The sequence below is a fragment of the Uloborus diversus genome, chromosome 1, assembly GCF_026930045.1.
Source record: "Uloborus diversus isolate 005 chromosome 1, Udiv.v.3.1, whole genome shotgun sequence".
Lineage (NCBI taxonomy): Eukaryota > Metazoa > Arthropoda > Arachnida > Araneae > Uloboridae > Uloborus > Uloborus diversus.
Window position 1 is genome coordinate 212,832,408 of NC_072731.1, and position 14,604 is coordinate 212,847,011.

At 31.5% G+C, this 14,604-nt stretch overlaps 1 protein-coding gene across 1 annotated transcript in view; it reads right to left on the bottom strand.

Moving 5' to 3' along the window:
• Window positions 1–304: 304 nt before the first annotated feature.
• The window catches only part of LOC129218526 (beta-alanine transporter-like), a 120,948-nt gene continuing 106,648 nt past the window's right edge, over window positions 305–14,604 (bottom strand). Inside the window, exon 11 of the mRNA XM_054852818.1 lies at window positions 305–494. Coding sequence (XP_054708793.1) covers window positions 419–494 — 76 coding nt within the window. The 3' untranslated portion in view covers window positions 305–418. The remainder of the gene's footprint in view (window positions 495–14,604) is intronic.

Genomic DNA, 14,604 nt, shown 5'->3' on the forward strand with positions numbered 1-14,604 from the left:
GATGCTGAAAAATGACCCATACGTCGTAATTTTGAAATTGTATTGATAAAGTTGTTAAATTTCATCTCACGAACAAAATTGCACTTGATATGTGTTACAGATTAGTGTTAAATTGAACTTAAGTATTATAAAGATTTACTATGGCCTTATCTTTTCAAAGGTAATTAAATTGCCAAAGTATGTTTTCTGCTTTGTCATTTAAAGATTGCCGTCAAAAGGTTCAAGTCAAAAATGAAGTTCAAGTCAAAAATGAAACAAAAGTTATAATATGGAAATGTAGAAAAACATTTATTTTCGTCTACAATGTTGAAACATAATACTTTAGCAAAAGTGGTTTTCACATTTGAGAAGAGTTTCCTCTTAGAGCTTCGTTATTCAAAGTACAGTTACTTTTACTGCTTTTTCCAGAGTTGATGAGTCAAAATTGCATTCTAAAAACTTCAATTTCTCCCTCTGCGTTGGCTAAATGAAAACTGTCTCTCTTTCTCAAAAGTCTGAAAAAGAAAAAGATTTCAGTTTAATTAAGAGCACGAAATGAAAGTTTTAGTTAAAGATGGATTAATAACTTTACTAATGCTTTAGTGCACAGTTTAGTTTTTTCAAGTGAAAAATTAAAAATAAATAAATAATTAAATAAAAACGCATTTTTATATAAAGTGAAAATCATAGTTTTATAGACTACTTTTAGTTTTCTTTTTTAAAGCAAAATCCTCAAATATATATATATCTATACATACATACATATATATATATATATATATATATATATATATATATATATATATATATATATATATATATATATATATATATATATATATATATATATATATATATATATATATATTATATATATATATATATATATATATATAATAGCCAATGATCGAGTAACCTCCCTGACGTCATTAACAATGAATCTCGTGCCACGGAATGATAATTTGATAATATGTTTTGGTAATGCTTAACATGCAGTGAAAGGCTTTTATTGTGACGAGGCTGAACTGAATGCGGTAACTTCACTGTTTTACTGGTAAGACTGTGTCATTTCAGAGGAATGAATAAACGAATAAGTGGTCAACAATGACCGCTATCTACTGGAGTTTAACGTGACTAATCTAATGGAGTTAGGGTTAAAATTCCAACTATCAAAACGTCACCAAACAGGCAATTGCTTCGTTCAAATGTAGAAGCAATTTTCACCCGTCATATCTTGACGGGAGATTTTCTAATAAGCAAGAAACTTACACCCTTTAATTTGTGTTATATAGCTTAGACAATTTTAAAAGAAAAATTAAAGAAATAAATATGCTGTCTTTTAAATAAATTTAGTAAAAGATTTTAATTTTTTTTTATGTATTGAAATTAATTTCTGAAACTAAAGGTTTTCTACTTATGCCTCGCAAATATTTTGAATCACAAAAAAAAAAAAAAAATCCTTTTGAAACAAGAACTTTCACCAAGTACAGATTTCTCTTTTAGTTACACAAAAGCATAAGCTTTAAACGTACTTGGAATGAAAGTTATGGATTTGGTCACAAAAACAGTAGATCTTACAGAAAGTTTATCGAATGGTGACAAATTTGAAACGAAAGCGCATTTCGTATGGGGCTGTTTTCTTCAGTCAAAAGTACTATATTTAGGCAGTGAAATTAGTAGAAAAAGAAACAAAAAATAATAACATGGAGCCAGAAAAAACTTTTATTTTCCCAACAATTATTTATTTATTTTTTTAAACGTCTTATTTTGAAAACAAGGCCCGGTCTTTATTACATCATAAGTGATGTACTTTGGCGCGCAATTCCATTGCCACCCTAAATATTTACGCTTTGCTGTCATCTGCGTTGTCATGTTATGATAATTTGTGTGCTTTGCTAATAGTATCAGTGGATGACTTTTCATCACTTGTGATGCCATGTGCAGAAGCGTGGAAAATGAGTTTTAATCTACGCACAGATTAAAATAATTGTTAAAAAATATTAAACTTTGTCAAATTATTTAAAAACTGGTTAAATCCTATGTTTTTAAGCATGTTCTTTCAGAAAAAAATATACTTTTAAAATTTCGGAAAACAACCCCATTCAAGAAAATAACTCGAGTAAAAGCGAACTTCTAGAGTACACTTTGAACCGAAATGGTAAACACATTTAGTTTTCAATAAATAATCTGTTTTAGTATAAATCAGATGCTTATTGATGTTTTTCAGAGAAGCAGTTTTCAAGATATTCCTAATTTTCTCGAAGTTAGCAGCTTGAAATTGAGATAACATAGTGATCTCAAAGCATATACCCGATGAATAAATAAAAATAAATGTTTTGAATAAATAAACAACTGTTTTCGTCTCCTCAGAGCTACAATAAGACCTCTAATCCTAAAAATAACAATAAGATAGCATACTGCAGCTATGAGGTGACAAGATATAATATGCACCCTAAAATATTAGGCTCCGCGTATTTTTTTTTTCAGAATCAAGAAAACTTATTGCACCATTTATAAAAGAGCTAGTCGCCAAGATACTGTTGTCATGCACGAAACATAGCACCCAATATTTGTTGGACCCCGTATACATATTATATATTGAAAAAAAAAAGAGTATGATATGATATTCGTAATAAAAGGTATATAAAAGGTAATTATACAAAAGTATATAATCAAAAGGTTTCGTATTAGTGCAACAATAAGCGTCGTCGCATTGAAACGAAGTGTGCTCATAAATTCCAGCAGAACAAAATAATTCAGAAGTAGAAAACTAAATTGCTGTCAATAAATAATGCATCACTTCCTCTCATTATTTTTATACGTACCGCGTAATCCCTTTTTCCAGTCGACCATCATTTCATTCGAAAGAGAGATTGCGCCACTAAATTATGCCGGCTGAACTGAATTAATTTTCCATTTTTTTATAAACTTAAAGCAATTAATTATTTTTAACGAGTTTTTAATGAACCTTCATTTTCCTATTTAGCAACAAAGATTATTGGCAGCAGATTGTTTGGACAGCAAATGAATGGATTGGAAATTTTGATCTTTTACATCCGTTTTGACTTTTGTGCTTACGATTGCAGTATAATTTTTCATAACTTTTCGTGGTTAAAAATAAAAATTTATTGTTTAATAATTTAAGCCTTTGAGGTTTTTGTTGTACTAAATGTGCTAAGTAAAAATGTAGGTGTATAGATAATTTGTTTTTAATGAGCATTAGGACTTTAACCGGGAGGACGCGAGGGGATCATTTTGACCCCAAACCTTCTGCAAATAGTAATTGCCAAAAAACTAGCCACCAGTTCATTCTTTTCTTATCACTAGCTAAGTTTGGTCCTCCCATCTACCTTTGTTAGCAGTTAGAATGGATTTCTGGGATTTGTGCTCCACTAAACACGTTGAGTTAATTACTGGGGTCATAAATGACTCCACGCGTATTGCCGTTTGTTTCACAGACCAAGTATTTTGAATGGCCAATACGATTATCTATTGATATCCCTTCAACATTGAAGTTATTTCATGTAAATAGCAATACATGAGAAAAAAATATGTATTTATATTGGTCGTTTTCGAACACTACTTGCTGAAAGTGAATCAAATAATTGTCTCATCAATGAGGAATATGGAGCTAAAGACTTTTTTGAAAGAGAAATTCTTAGATCATGAAAATTTCAGCAAATATGATACAGAGTTAAAAAAGGATGGAGATTCTTCAAATAAAGTGAATAACTGATTTTTTATTGCAAAATATAATATAAAAATGGGTAAAGTCAGACGAGAATGTCTTGAATGTAGGGATTTGTTTTCTTTCTTTTAGTTTTAATAAAAATTAAACATTTTTAGTATTAATTAATTTTACAAGTATCTGCATCAAAAATACCAATAACAACATTATAGTTGTTATAAAGTTTCTAAAGCTCACATAAAGCGTTATTATCCTCTGTGTGCTTGAAATTGATTTAAAGAACAAAGGTAGAAATGCTTTTATTTTCCGTGCGATGTAAAGCTCATTTATAAATCGCTCTGTTGTCTAAAATTCAATTTTAATGTAGAAAATTATAGAACGTTGTGGTTTTAACAGAACACCAATCGAAAATTTTTTTTATTAGCGTATGACTGGGTTTTGATTTCCCCGTGCGGCTTAACGTTCGCCCAGGAAGCGCGCATTCTTCCGGGTTAAATATTAGCCATGTAACGTTCTGTGCCAGGCAACTGCTGCAAGCATGGAGACATTAGATGTACTCGTAGAAACATCATAGCCACATCCTTAACTCCGTATTTTCTTTCAAATGCGATAAAAACACTACCGCGAAAACAGCAACTCAGTCAGGACGTATAATTCACAAACCGATTTGAGCAACCGAATAACAACTCACAGCCAACTTACTGAAAACTAAGTTTAAACATCTAAGCAGCTTATATTTTAGCTCAAGAAATTACTCCCCAGCATAATACGGCGATCTTTGTGATATCTCATCAATTTCTCTCTAACTCAACTTCATATTAACTACTGACAGAAACTAAATATAATGAGGTAATTTCAAATGTAAATTAATGTAATAAACACCAAATTTTGTAAAATTACAACAAAATAAGAGTAAAACAATAAAAGCAACACCGATTTAAAACATTTGCAAAAAAAAAAAAAAAAAGAAAGGAGAAAAACTACTGCATTTAAATTTTTTTAAATGATGTTGAACTATACATTAGAACATGAGTTATAGTTACATTAACAAAACACCTTACGCAGAAAAACATTTCGTAATTGCTACCAATAACTACTTCATTTAAAAGACATTTGTGAGCTTTAGAAAAAAAAACGAAAGGGCGGGGATTGCTTTTAATTTAAATAAGTAATTTCAATCCTAAAAGAGAATCGTACTTTTTTTACTTACATTAAAATAAAAAAAACTAATTGGAAGTAATCAATAAGCCAAAGGTAGTTTATTTCTCATTTTCCTTAATTAGTTTTAAATGGAAGAGTAATTTTGGCAGGTGATCTTTTACAGCGAAAAACTTAAGTAATTTAATTTAATCAGGAGAGAATTTTAATTAAAGAAAGAGTATTTTTTTTAATGAAATATTTAAATAGTTCTTCAACGTTTAAGGACGACAAAGTGCCTTCTATTTAGGACAAAATGGTTACTGTCCAAGGTAAAGTTTCAGATAATACAACAGTTATATAACTTTTCAGTTTTAAGCAGAGAGTAATTATTAATTTTATAGTGTTTACGCGCATTACGCTGCAATGTAAAAATTCAATTTGTTGTGCCTTTTCTCTTTTCAGAGGAAAGGGCAATTTGAGTGTGAAATATTGTTGTCCAGGTCTTAGCAATGCACATGGCCATCAAATTTAAACTTCCTTGACCCTTCAAGAAAATGCGACTTTCTTTGAGGTTAACCGGTCTTTCTTTTTTTCAGCCAACTGCAAAAATTACAATGTCAGTTGACTGAAACAGTGGGTTGGTGGTTATAAACGAAGCCACTATGCCTAAAAGGGTTCGGAGAGTCATACACAGTTTTTTATGGCTCATAATGACAAGACATTTGAACGACAATTACTTCAGATCATACTTTCGACACTTACTGAATTTGGAAAAAAATGTATGTAAAGATCACCGATAGTTGTCATTAACCAATCGAAAAAAAATCATTCTACATAATTTCTTACAGGAGTGCCCATCAAGGGAACGGGAATCTTTTTGTGGCGTTTTATGGGTATCTTTCACCATTATTTCCATGGCGTCTCGTTCTTTAGGAGGGCATCGCCGATACTAGTGAAACTCGAGCCATCGCTTCTGTAGGGGTGACAGCCAGGGTAAATCATTTACAGATTATTATTATTTTTTCGAATCAAATGACATCTCAGTGAGAAAGTATTGCCTCAAGATTTCAAAATTTTGAACAAAAACTACAACATATTCTCAAATGTAGGTACGGTTAAAATGTCTTATTTTTGCTTCCAGACCTGTCACCAGTGATGAAATTTGATGTTCAAACTTCGAATCTCCAGTTAAATAACGCTGCAAAGGGCAGACGTTCTTCCTCTGGTTCTAGAAATGGGAGGCATGTTAAGTTCAATAAGAAACGTTGTTTTTTCATGAAGCAGTATAAGTATAAATGGTTGACATTGCAATGTAGCGTGATTTTGCAATATTCCTGAATCTATATACCAAATAAGCCACTCCATTCCCTCTCCCTGAAACGTAGAAAATATTGGACGACACAAATATTAAAACAAAGTTGGGTGACATTTCTGTTAAGGAAAATATGTTCCCACACAACTCAGAGGAATAAAATAAAAATATAAACTAAACTTGACTAAAACTTATCATTGTTCAGAGAGGCAATGCAAGCAAGAGAACTGCTTTCCATAAACAGCAGCTTTGCTTGATGCAGCTTTAAAAGCGCAATGACAGTTTGTGCAATCGAGTGACATAGCACCTGACTCAATGGCGAGTACCAACGAAACAAGGCCTACTAAACTTCCAATTGTTTTTACTTGAAATAACGTTCTATAAGATTAATTAACCAATCAAAAACATCCATTCTTAAGGTGGAAAGGCTTAAACTAAGACAGGCATCGTTTGAGAAGAGCAAATTTCTTTAGTGACAGAAAATATAATACGATGATCATATTACTCCGACTTTAGGCTCTGTACTTTTAGTTTTGAGTACAATACTATAGTTGGGGCACACATAACGTAGCTGCATCGTAGTGTTGAGATTCGGATCGCGTAGACTTCACAATACTACCAGGTTAGGGGCATCCCAACTAATTGAATCGGTGAGCTTGGTTGTGACGGGGCAAATATCAATACTGGTTAAAGCATTGGTTTCCTAGAAGCGAACACGCTTAGCGTCGGCGTCGTTCCTCGCCGAGGCGAAAACTTGATTCTTCTGCTCATGCGCGCCCGAGCCAATTCGGCTTTCTGAGTGGTCACGTCGGAATCCACTTGACTTTGATTTCAGCGTTACGTCGATGAGCGACGTCGAAGATCGGCGATTCGCTTCTAGGAAACCAAGGCTTAACCTTTAAGAACACGGACGGCGTACTAAATACGCAACTCAGCGAGAAAGCAACTGTGAATTTTAGAATAGTCACTTGAACATTACCTGGCCACTATTTACCCTTTTTCCAAGGTCCGTCCAGAGACGTACTTGTGTTTAAAGTAAAAAGTTACCTTTTTTCCTGTTCTTTTTAATTTTTTTTTAAATTGAAAACACACGTGAATGTTCCAATTTTGTATGCAAAAAGCATATAAAAATAACAAAATACAATTGCAAGAACTACAATAATTGTTCAACAAATGCCAACAAGTTCTCAATGATTAAAATATCATTTATATATATATATATACATTTTTCTTTTATATATTCGTGAGATTCGTAAATTAAACGTTATATCATCATTTTTTACTATATTGTGATCGTATGCATTTTAATTGTGTTTAGGGATTGCAATAACGGACCAAAAATTCAATACCGATAGTCGGTATTTTTAAAACGTGATACCGGAATACCGGTATTAATACCGGTATTTGAAATTTCTCAAAAATTGTTTGAAAACATATTGTTTCGTTGCCAAATTTCATAATTTTGTAAAAAAAAAATTGTATTATTATGAGAACGTATTGTGAACAAATATAAAACAAATATAAAATGAAGGAACAAATGTCATAATTAAAAATCAATTCTAGTAAAAAACATAATGCATCTATTGAATTGTCTCTAAGCCTGAAACTCATTTTAGTGCTCAACTTCCCTACAGTTGAAACTACTCTTTCTAAATTCACGCAGGTCGCTGGTACTGTTAACAATGCGTGATGCGCCTCCTCTAATTTAATTGTCTAACATTATTTTAATTAAAAAAATCGGTCTGTTGCATATCATTTTTGGCTAAACCCTTTTGTGTATGTGTGTTTCTTTCGTATTGTGTGTATTTCTATTATTTTTTAATTTAAAGCTAGTTGATATTTCTTTCCTGAGAGACGATGCTTTTCCGATATTAACGTCATTTTCTCTTGAACAGGAGGAGATTGTATTTACTCTTTATTAGCCCTTTGGTTTGAAAATTACGATAAACTTGACTAAATTTAATGTTGTTTGTTTCTCTTATTCGTTTTAGCTTTCTTTTCAAAATTATTTGCAATTGTAATTATGTAAATATCTGAAAATATCTTGAAATTCGTGGAACATATTTATGCTTTTCCTCTATGCAAATTTTCAAGGCAATATATAATTTTCAAATATTATCTTGCCAAGTATGAAGCCAAATAGCGAGACGGGACAGCAAATCAATATTGGTGCCAACAAATTGCCGTTTGTAATGCTAGCAAGAAACACTTTTTGTCAAAATTTAGTACAGTTGAGACAAATAATTAAGAAAAAAAAATCATAAAGCATTCCTGCAATTAATGGTTCGAATGAATTTCTCATCTGACAAGGGGGGGGGGGGGGCGTTCAAAATTACCCTCAAAATTAATTTTCCCAAAAGGGGAAATGGGCGATCAGGGAAATGGAAAAAACAAATACATGGTGCACAAAGTACTTTTGTTTAATGCTATTCTATTAGTTCATGCTTTTGAAGCTAAATTTTTACATCAATAGACTAATTTCGGTTCTGTATCATGGGTAAATAAATGTACATTTAAAATATAAGTAGATATTTAATAAGTTAAATTGAAAATTCTTAAATTAAAACTATTTATTATTTTTTAGGTAATGCCGAATTTACAGCTATTTTCCTCAGCAAATACCAGTATCACGAATAAAAAAAAATGCTCGAAATAGCGATATTCGGTACATTGGTATACCGGTATTGCAATCCCTAATTGTGTTCGTCTCTTCGTTCAATTAGATCTTTGCTCTTTCTATAACATTACTAGACATAGCATTAAATAGGAAAATCTTTAAAAATTGATAGTTAAGATTTTAAAAAATGTTGGCGTACAAAGTACACCACTTGTGTTCTAATGTTACTTCAAACCGTCCGTGTTCTTAAAGGTTAAAAGGGTGTTATTTTTCGAGTCTTGGAAGAACTATCAGGCAAGAAGATACAATGGTCCATTTGACTTTTGAATTTCACTGAACTGCATTTTCAAGTTCTTTTTAGTGTAATATCAATACTAAGGAATATATATAAAGAAGAACTCTATGAGAAACTTTTACTTCCCGGCAATACTGTGCCACGCTGTCTTAGTAGTCTGGTGATGAGGTGGGTTACAGAACAGCGTTTTGACTATGTAGTTCAAACGCTAGTGATCGAGTTTACTTTGTCGAAAAGAGCAATTAAAATATCAATAAAAAATCATTTCGTGACATTTTATTTGGAGAATATTGATTAAAATTAGTTGGTTTGGTTCTAAACATGGCTAATTGGTTTGAATATGGCTGGTTGAGAATCCCTAAGTGCGTTTGGCTGGCGCTAATTTATTTGGCCAGCTTCGCTGCTCAAGTTCAGAGTACATTTGTGCTCCATTTCCAGCACCTGAGGAGATATCTCTGTCCTCCTGAATGGTGTTTTACCAGAATTTTTAACACTAAAAATAAGTTTGCATCACAACTGGTATTTTTTAACTTAAAAGTATGTTTGTCTTAACATATGTCTAGTAATAATTTTGTTGTTTTTATACAATTTAAATGCTTTGAGGCAATATTCCTTACATAAGGAATTAACTTAATTAAAGAAAAAGACTTCCCTTTAATGATTGTTTAGATATGCTACATTTTGTAGGATATCACATTTTGCTCCGGAAGATGTTGAAAAATGAGAAGGGCTGAAAGCTTTCTCCATGTTCAAAGTTGACTCATGTCCTCGTCGTTTCTCCCGTCAGACAGTGTTTGAGAGGGTAGGAGGGAGGATTGTAGGTTTCGTATAAAGATTTAGGGATAAAGGACCGTACCGCAACGTAATAAGATCCCTGTGCTTACATTGCACACCATGAAACAAATGAGACCTACGGTAATAGGTACCTGATGAGAAGAGAATACCTACAAATTATTTGATTGTACTGAACTCGCGTCCCATTTATAGAAACCTTTCCAATGATATTTAACTGGCATTTTTAGGTTGGCACATCAAATTTCATCACAGGTGAAATCTCTTAAAGTACAACTAACAGCGTTTAACTCAACTAAAATAAGTGAATATTTTGACATTTTCATTCAAAGTTCTGATATTTTGAGGCAATATTTCTCGCAGAAAATATTATTTGATTTGGAAAAAAGTCATATCTGTTCATCCTGGTGCCCACCCCTCCAGCGATGGAACAACCTCCCTCTACAGATATTTCATTTCGTTTCGAATAAGAGTTCATAAGCGAGAAACTGAATGGGCACCCCTTTTTTTACCTTAATATTACTATATCACGATAGTTCACGTTTTAAATAGGTTTGTGTTAAAATGATACACCATGTAACACACAATTAAAAAAAAAAACAATGGATTTTGATTTTGTTGATTTTTGAGCTTAGTTTTTAAGAGATTGTCATACATTACGTTATGAGAAAACTTAAAACCCGGAAAAGTTTTAAAGTAAAAAGTTTTACAACCGAAATTTCATACGAATAAGTAGAAACGATTACGATTTGTCAGTATTACTTAGAAATATATTTCTTCAAGGGAAAATTTTGTTTAGAAGATTCTTTTTATAAAGTGAAATTTTTTATAAAGCTTAAAAAATATTTTGAAATGAAGAGGGCAAATCATTCTTTTTTGATAATTAGTATTTGAATATAGTTAGTTATTAGTATAATATTAGCTTGAGTTGTTCTGGAAAAATAGCAAACTTTTAATGTTGACAACAAGTTTTGGTTAGTCAAGCTAATGCGAGAAAATTTCCGATTTTTTTTTAGGAAAATGAAAAACAAGAACGAAAAATAAATAATGATAAAAAAAATCCATGATGGAAAAATGATTGAGGCTTTTCGAGAAATCGCAAATTGTTTCAACTGTACGCCAATCTTAAGAAGTTAGTTGTTGTCAAAGATACGTGACCAAATTTTCGATAACCTCTTAGTACTTTTTTTGTTAGATAAAATTTTCATCAGCGAGAAAGAGGAAATAACGTGTCTTAGAGAAAAAAAAAAAAAAAAAAAACTTTTCACGAGTTTGAATTTTTCATTAAAAGCTAAATATAACGTAATCTCTGCCTGAAAGGAGAGGAAACCGCTAAAGAAACACCAAAAATAAGTATTGTGAAGTAAAAGTTAAAACATTAGAATAACATTTTAAAATATTTTTCAAAGTTCGTATGAAAGAAACTTAAAGATTAAAAAAGAGTTTACTGAACTTTCATTGCTTATGAAGGTCAATAATATAAAAACACGAATTCGCTTCCTTGAATTAGTATTTCGTTTTGCGGTTTTATTAAAGTTAAAAATAAGGCGTTGTTATTGCTCTATAAACTATATATTAATAAAACTGAAATAGATGTTTCATTTTCAAAAGATTACCTAATTTTACATTAATATAAAAATATGATTGCACGCGTATTGATATTTTTAGTTTCTCGTAAAAGGTACAGGGGGTGTTTCAATCACGAAAACTTTTTCACTCATATTTTGGCCTAAATTTCCATTTTCCTTAACCGTGAATGAATGGGGTCGTTTCCAAACTTTTAAAAGTATTTTTTTCTGAAAGAGCATGCTTAAAAACATAGGATCTGACCATTTTTTAAATAATTTGACTAAGTTTAATATTTTTAAAAAATTACTTTAATCGGTGCGCTTTTATTGCTTAACGCTTCTGCCAGTGACAACACAAATGATAAAATTCCATTTACTGTTGCCATTCAGAAGAGCAAAATATTTAATTTGCATCTTTAGTCACGTGTACTAGCAACGATATGGTTGATAGCAAGCATAGAGGCAATTTTTAATTCGCTGCTTGATTATCATAACATGGAAACGCAGTGAAAATGCGCCAAAGGACATCATTTGTGACGTCATAAAGACCAAGCCTTGTTTGAAAAATTGGAAATTTTAAAAAAATAATTAAAAAATAACTGTTGGGAAAATGAAAGTATTTTCTAAGTCCATGTCATTTTTTTTTTGCTTATTCTATCAATTACTGTGACTAAAAGTAGTACTTTTGACTGAAGGAAACAACTCCATTGTGACTTTTTTTCAGCACGTACATATGTACCTATAAACGTATGAATATTCGAAATACAGTTTTTGACCATCCATGTGTTAATTATTCCGAGTTTCCTCGTAATTTCTTCATGTGTTCAAATTTGTTCGTATGAGCGCATGAATGGACATATTTAATGCAACTCCAATGGTTTTCCATAGAATGTTGAAATTTTATATGTAGGGTCTAGGGATTGCAATACCGGTATACCGGTATCCCCAATACCGGTATTTAAAACAATTTTGCAATTTCGTAATACCGGCATTTGCTCAGGAAATTACCAGTATTTTCGGTGTTTTTCTGAAAGTAATAAATTGATTTAATTCAAGAATTTTTTAATTTTACTTATTAAATATCTACTTATATTTTAAATGTACATTTATTTTCCCATGATATAGAACCAAAATCAATCTATTGATGTAAAAATTTAGTTTCAAAGGCATGAACTAATATAATATCATTAAACAAAAGTATTTTGTGCACCATGTATTTGTTTTTTCCATTTTCCTGATCGCTCATTTTCCCTTTTGGGAAAGTTAACTTCGAGTGTAATTATTAAACCCCCCCCTTCGTCCGATGAACAATTTATTCAAACCATCAGTAGCCGAAATGCTTTATGATTTTTTTTCTTAAATATTTGTCTCAACTGTACTAAATTTTGACAAAAATTTAAATTTAAATTTTTTAAGACATTAAATTTAGTCAAGTTCATCGTAAATTTCAAACCAAAGGGCTAATAAAGAGTAAATACAATCCCCTCTTGTTCAAGAGAAAATGATGTTAATATTGGAAAAGGATTGTCTCTCAGGAAAGAAATTCCAACTAGCTTTAAATTTAAAAAAAAAAAAAAAATAGAAATACACACAATACGAAAGAAACACAAACACACACACACAAAAGGGTTTATCGAAAAATGATATGCAACAAACTGGGTTTTTTTTGAAGATAAAATAATTTTAGAGAATTAAATTAGAGGAGGCGCATCACGCATTGTTAACAGTATCACCGACCTGCGTGAATTCAGAAAGAGTAGTTTAAACTGTAGGAAAGTTAAGCACTAAAATGAGTTCCAGGCTTAAGACAATTCAGTAGATGCATTATGTTTTTTACTAGTATGGTTTTTTTTTATTATGACCTTTGTTTCTTCATTTTATATTTGTTCACAATACGTTTTTGTAATATACAATTTTTGTAAAAAATTATGAAATGTGGCAACGAAACAACATGTTTTCAAGCAATTTTTGAGAAATTCCAAATACCGGTATTAACACCGGAATTCCTGTATTACGTTTTAAAAATACCGGATACCGGTATTGAACTTTTGGTCCGGTATTGTAATCCCTAGTAGGGTCTGTATGGAGTCTTGTTTCGTACTTCATTTTGAGTTGAAATTAAGTATTCTAACAGGGAATTGACACACTTTTTTTGAGTGAACTTTGCTAATTTCAAGGCCGACAAAAGTAGTTACATAAGTAGAAGACTACTAGGTGATATTTTTCTGAACCTTTGTTGCAATGTTATTTTAGCTAACTTATCGATAGATCGTCAAGTTGGAGACAAAAATGACATGCCGCATACGATTTCAATTTCATGATATTTAGACCCTGGTACAATCAACATTAAAATTGTCATTATTTGCAATATGAGTCTCTTTAAAAATTTTTTTTTGAAATCTGATTGAAGCAAAACTAAGGTTGTAATTCAAATGAGCTATTGTGTGTATGACATGACTTCCTTTTGCGCCAATTTAATGATAACAGTGCCTTGGAGTAAACAAAGAAACTTTAAATGTTTTTACCTCAAGTTTGTTGGGATCTAAAGCAAAAAAAAAAAAAGTTTTATACAGATTAGTTTTTCCAATATTGGACATTTTAAAGTGATTCAATGGTTAACTTTCTAAATACCGCCAGTAGTGGCCAAAATGAAACCAAATTACAAAAAAAAAAAAAAAAAAGAAAGAAAAAAACCACGCCAAACTTGTTGAAAAAACTTGGCGTTTAAAAGCTTGGCGATATATTGTCAAGTGTTTGCGAAATTATAACACGACTTGAGTTTTGCATTGAAATTATCAATGATTTCTCCCTTAAAAGGTGTAAAAGACCCTTTCTTAAGCATCCGAATGCAACCGAAGGAGGAGGTACGCAGCTAGACTCCACCAGGAGTCTACGTACCAAATTTCAACATTCTAGGACATACCATTTTTGAGTTATGCGAGATACATACGCACATACACACATACGTACATACGTACATACGCACATACGCACATACGTACATACGCACATACATACGTACATACAGACGTCACGAGAAAACTCGTTGTAATTAATTCAGGGATCGTCAAAATCGATATTTCGTGTGTTTATACGTTTTTAGTCATGCATCCACGTGCGGTCGGGATGAAAAAAATTCAATATTCATTAGGGGGCGAGCAAAATGGAAAATAATGCCGATTTTTGGGTGAAAATTCTTTCGCGAATGCAATG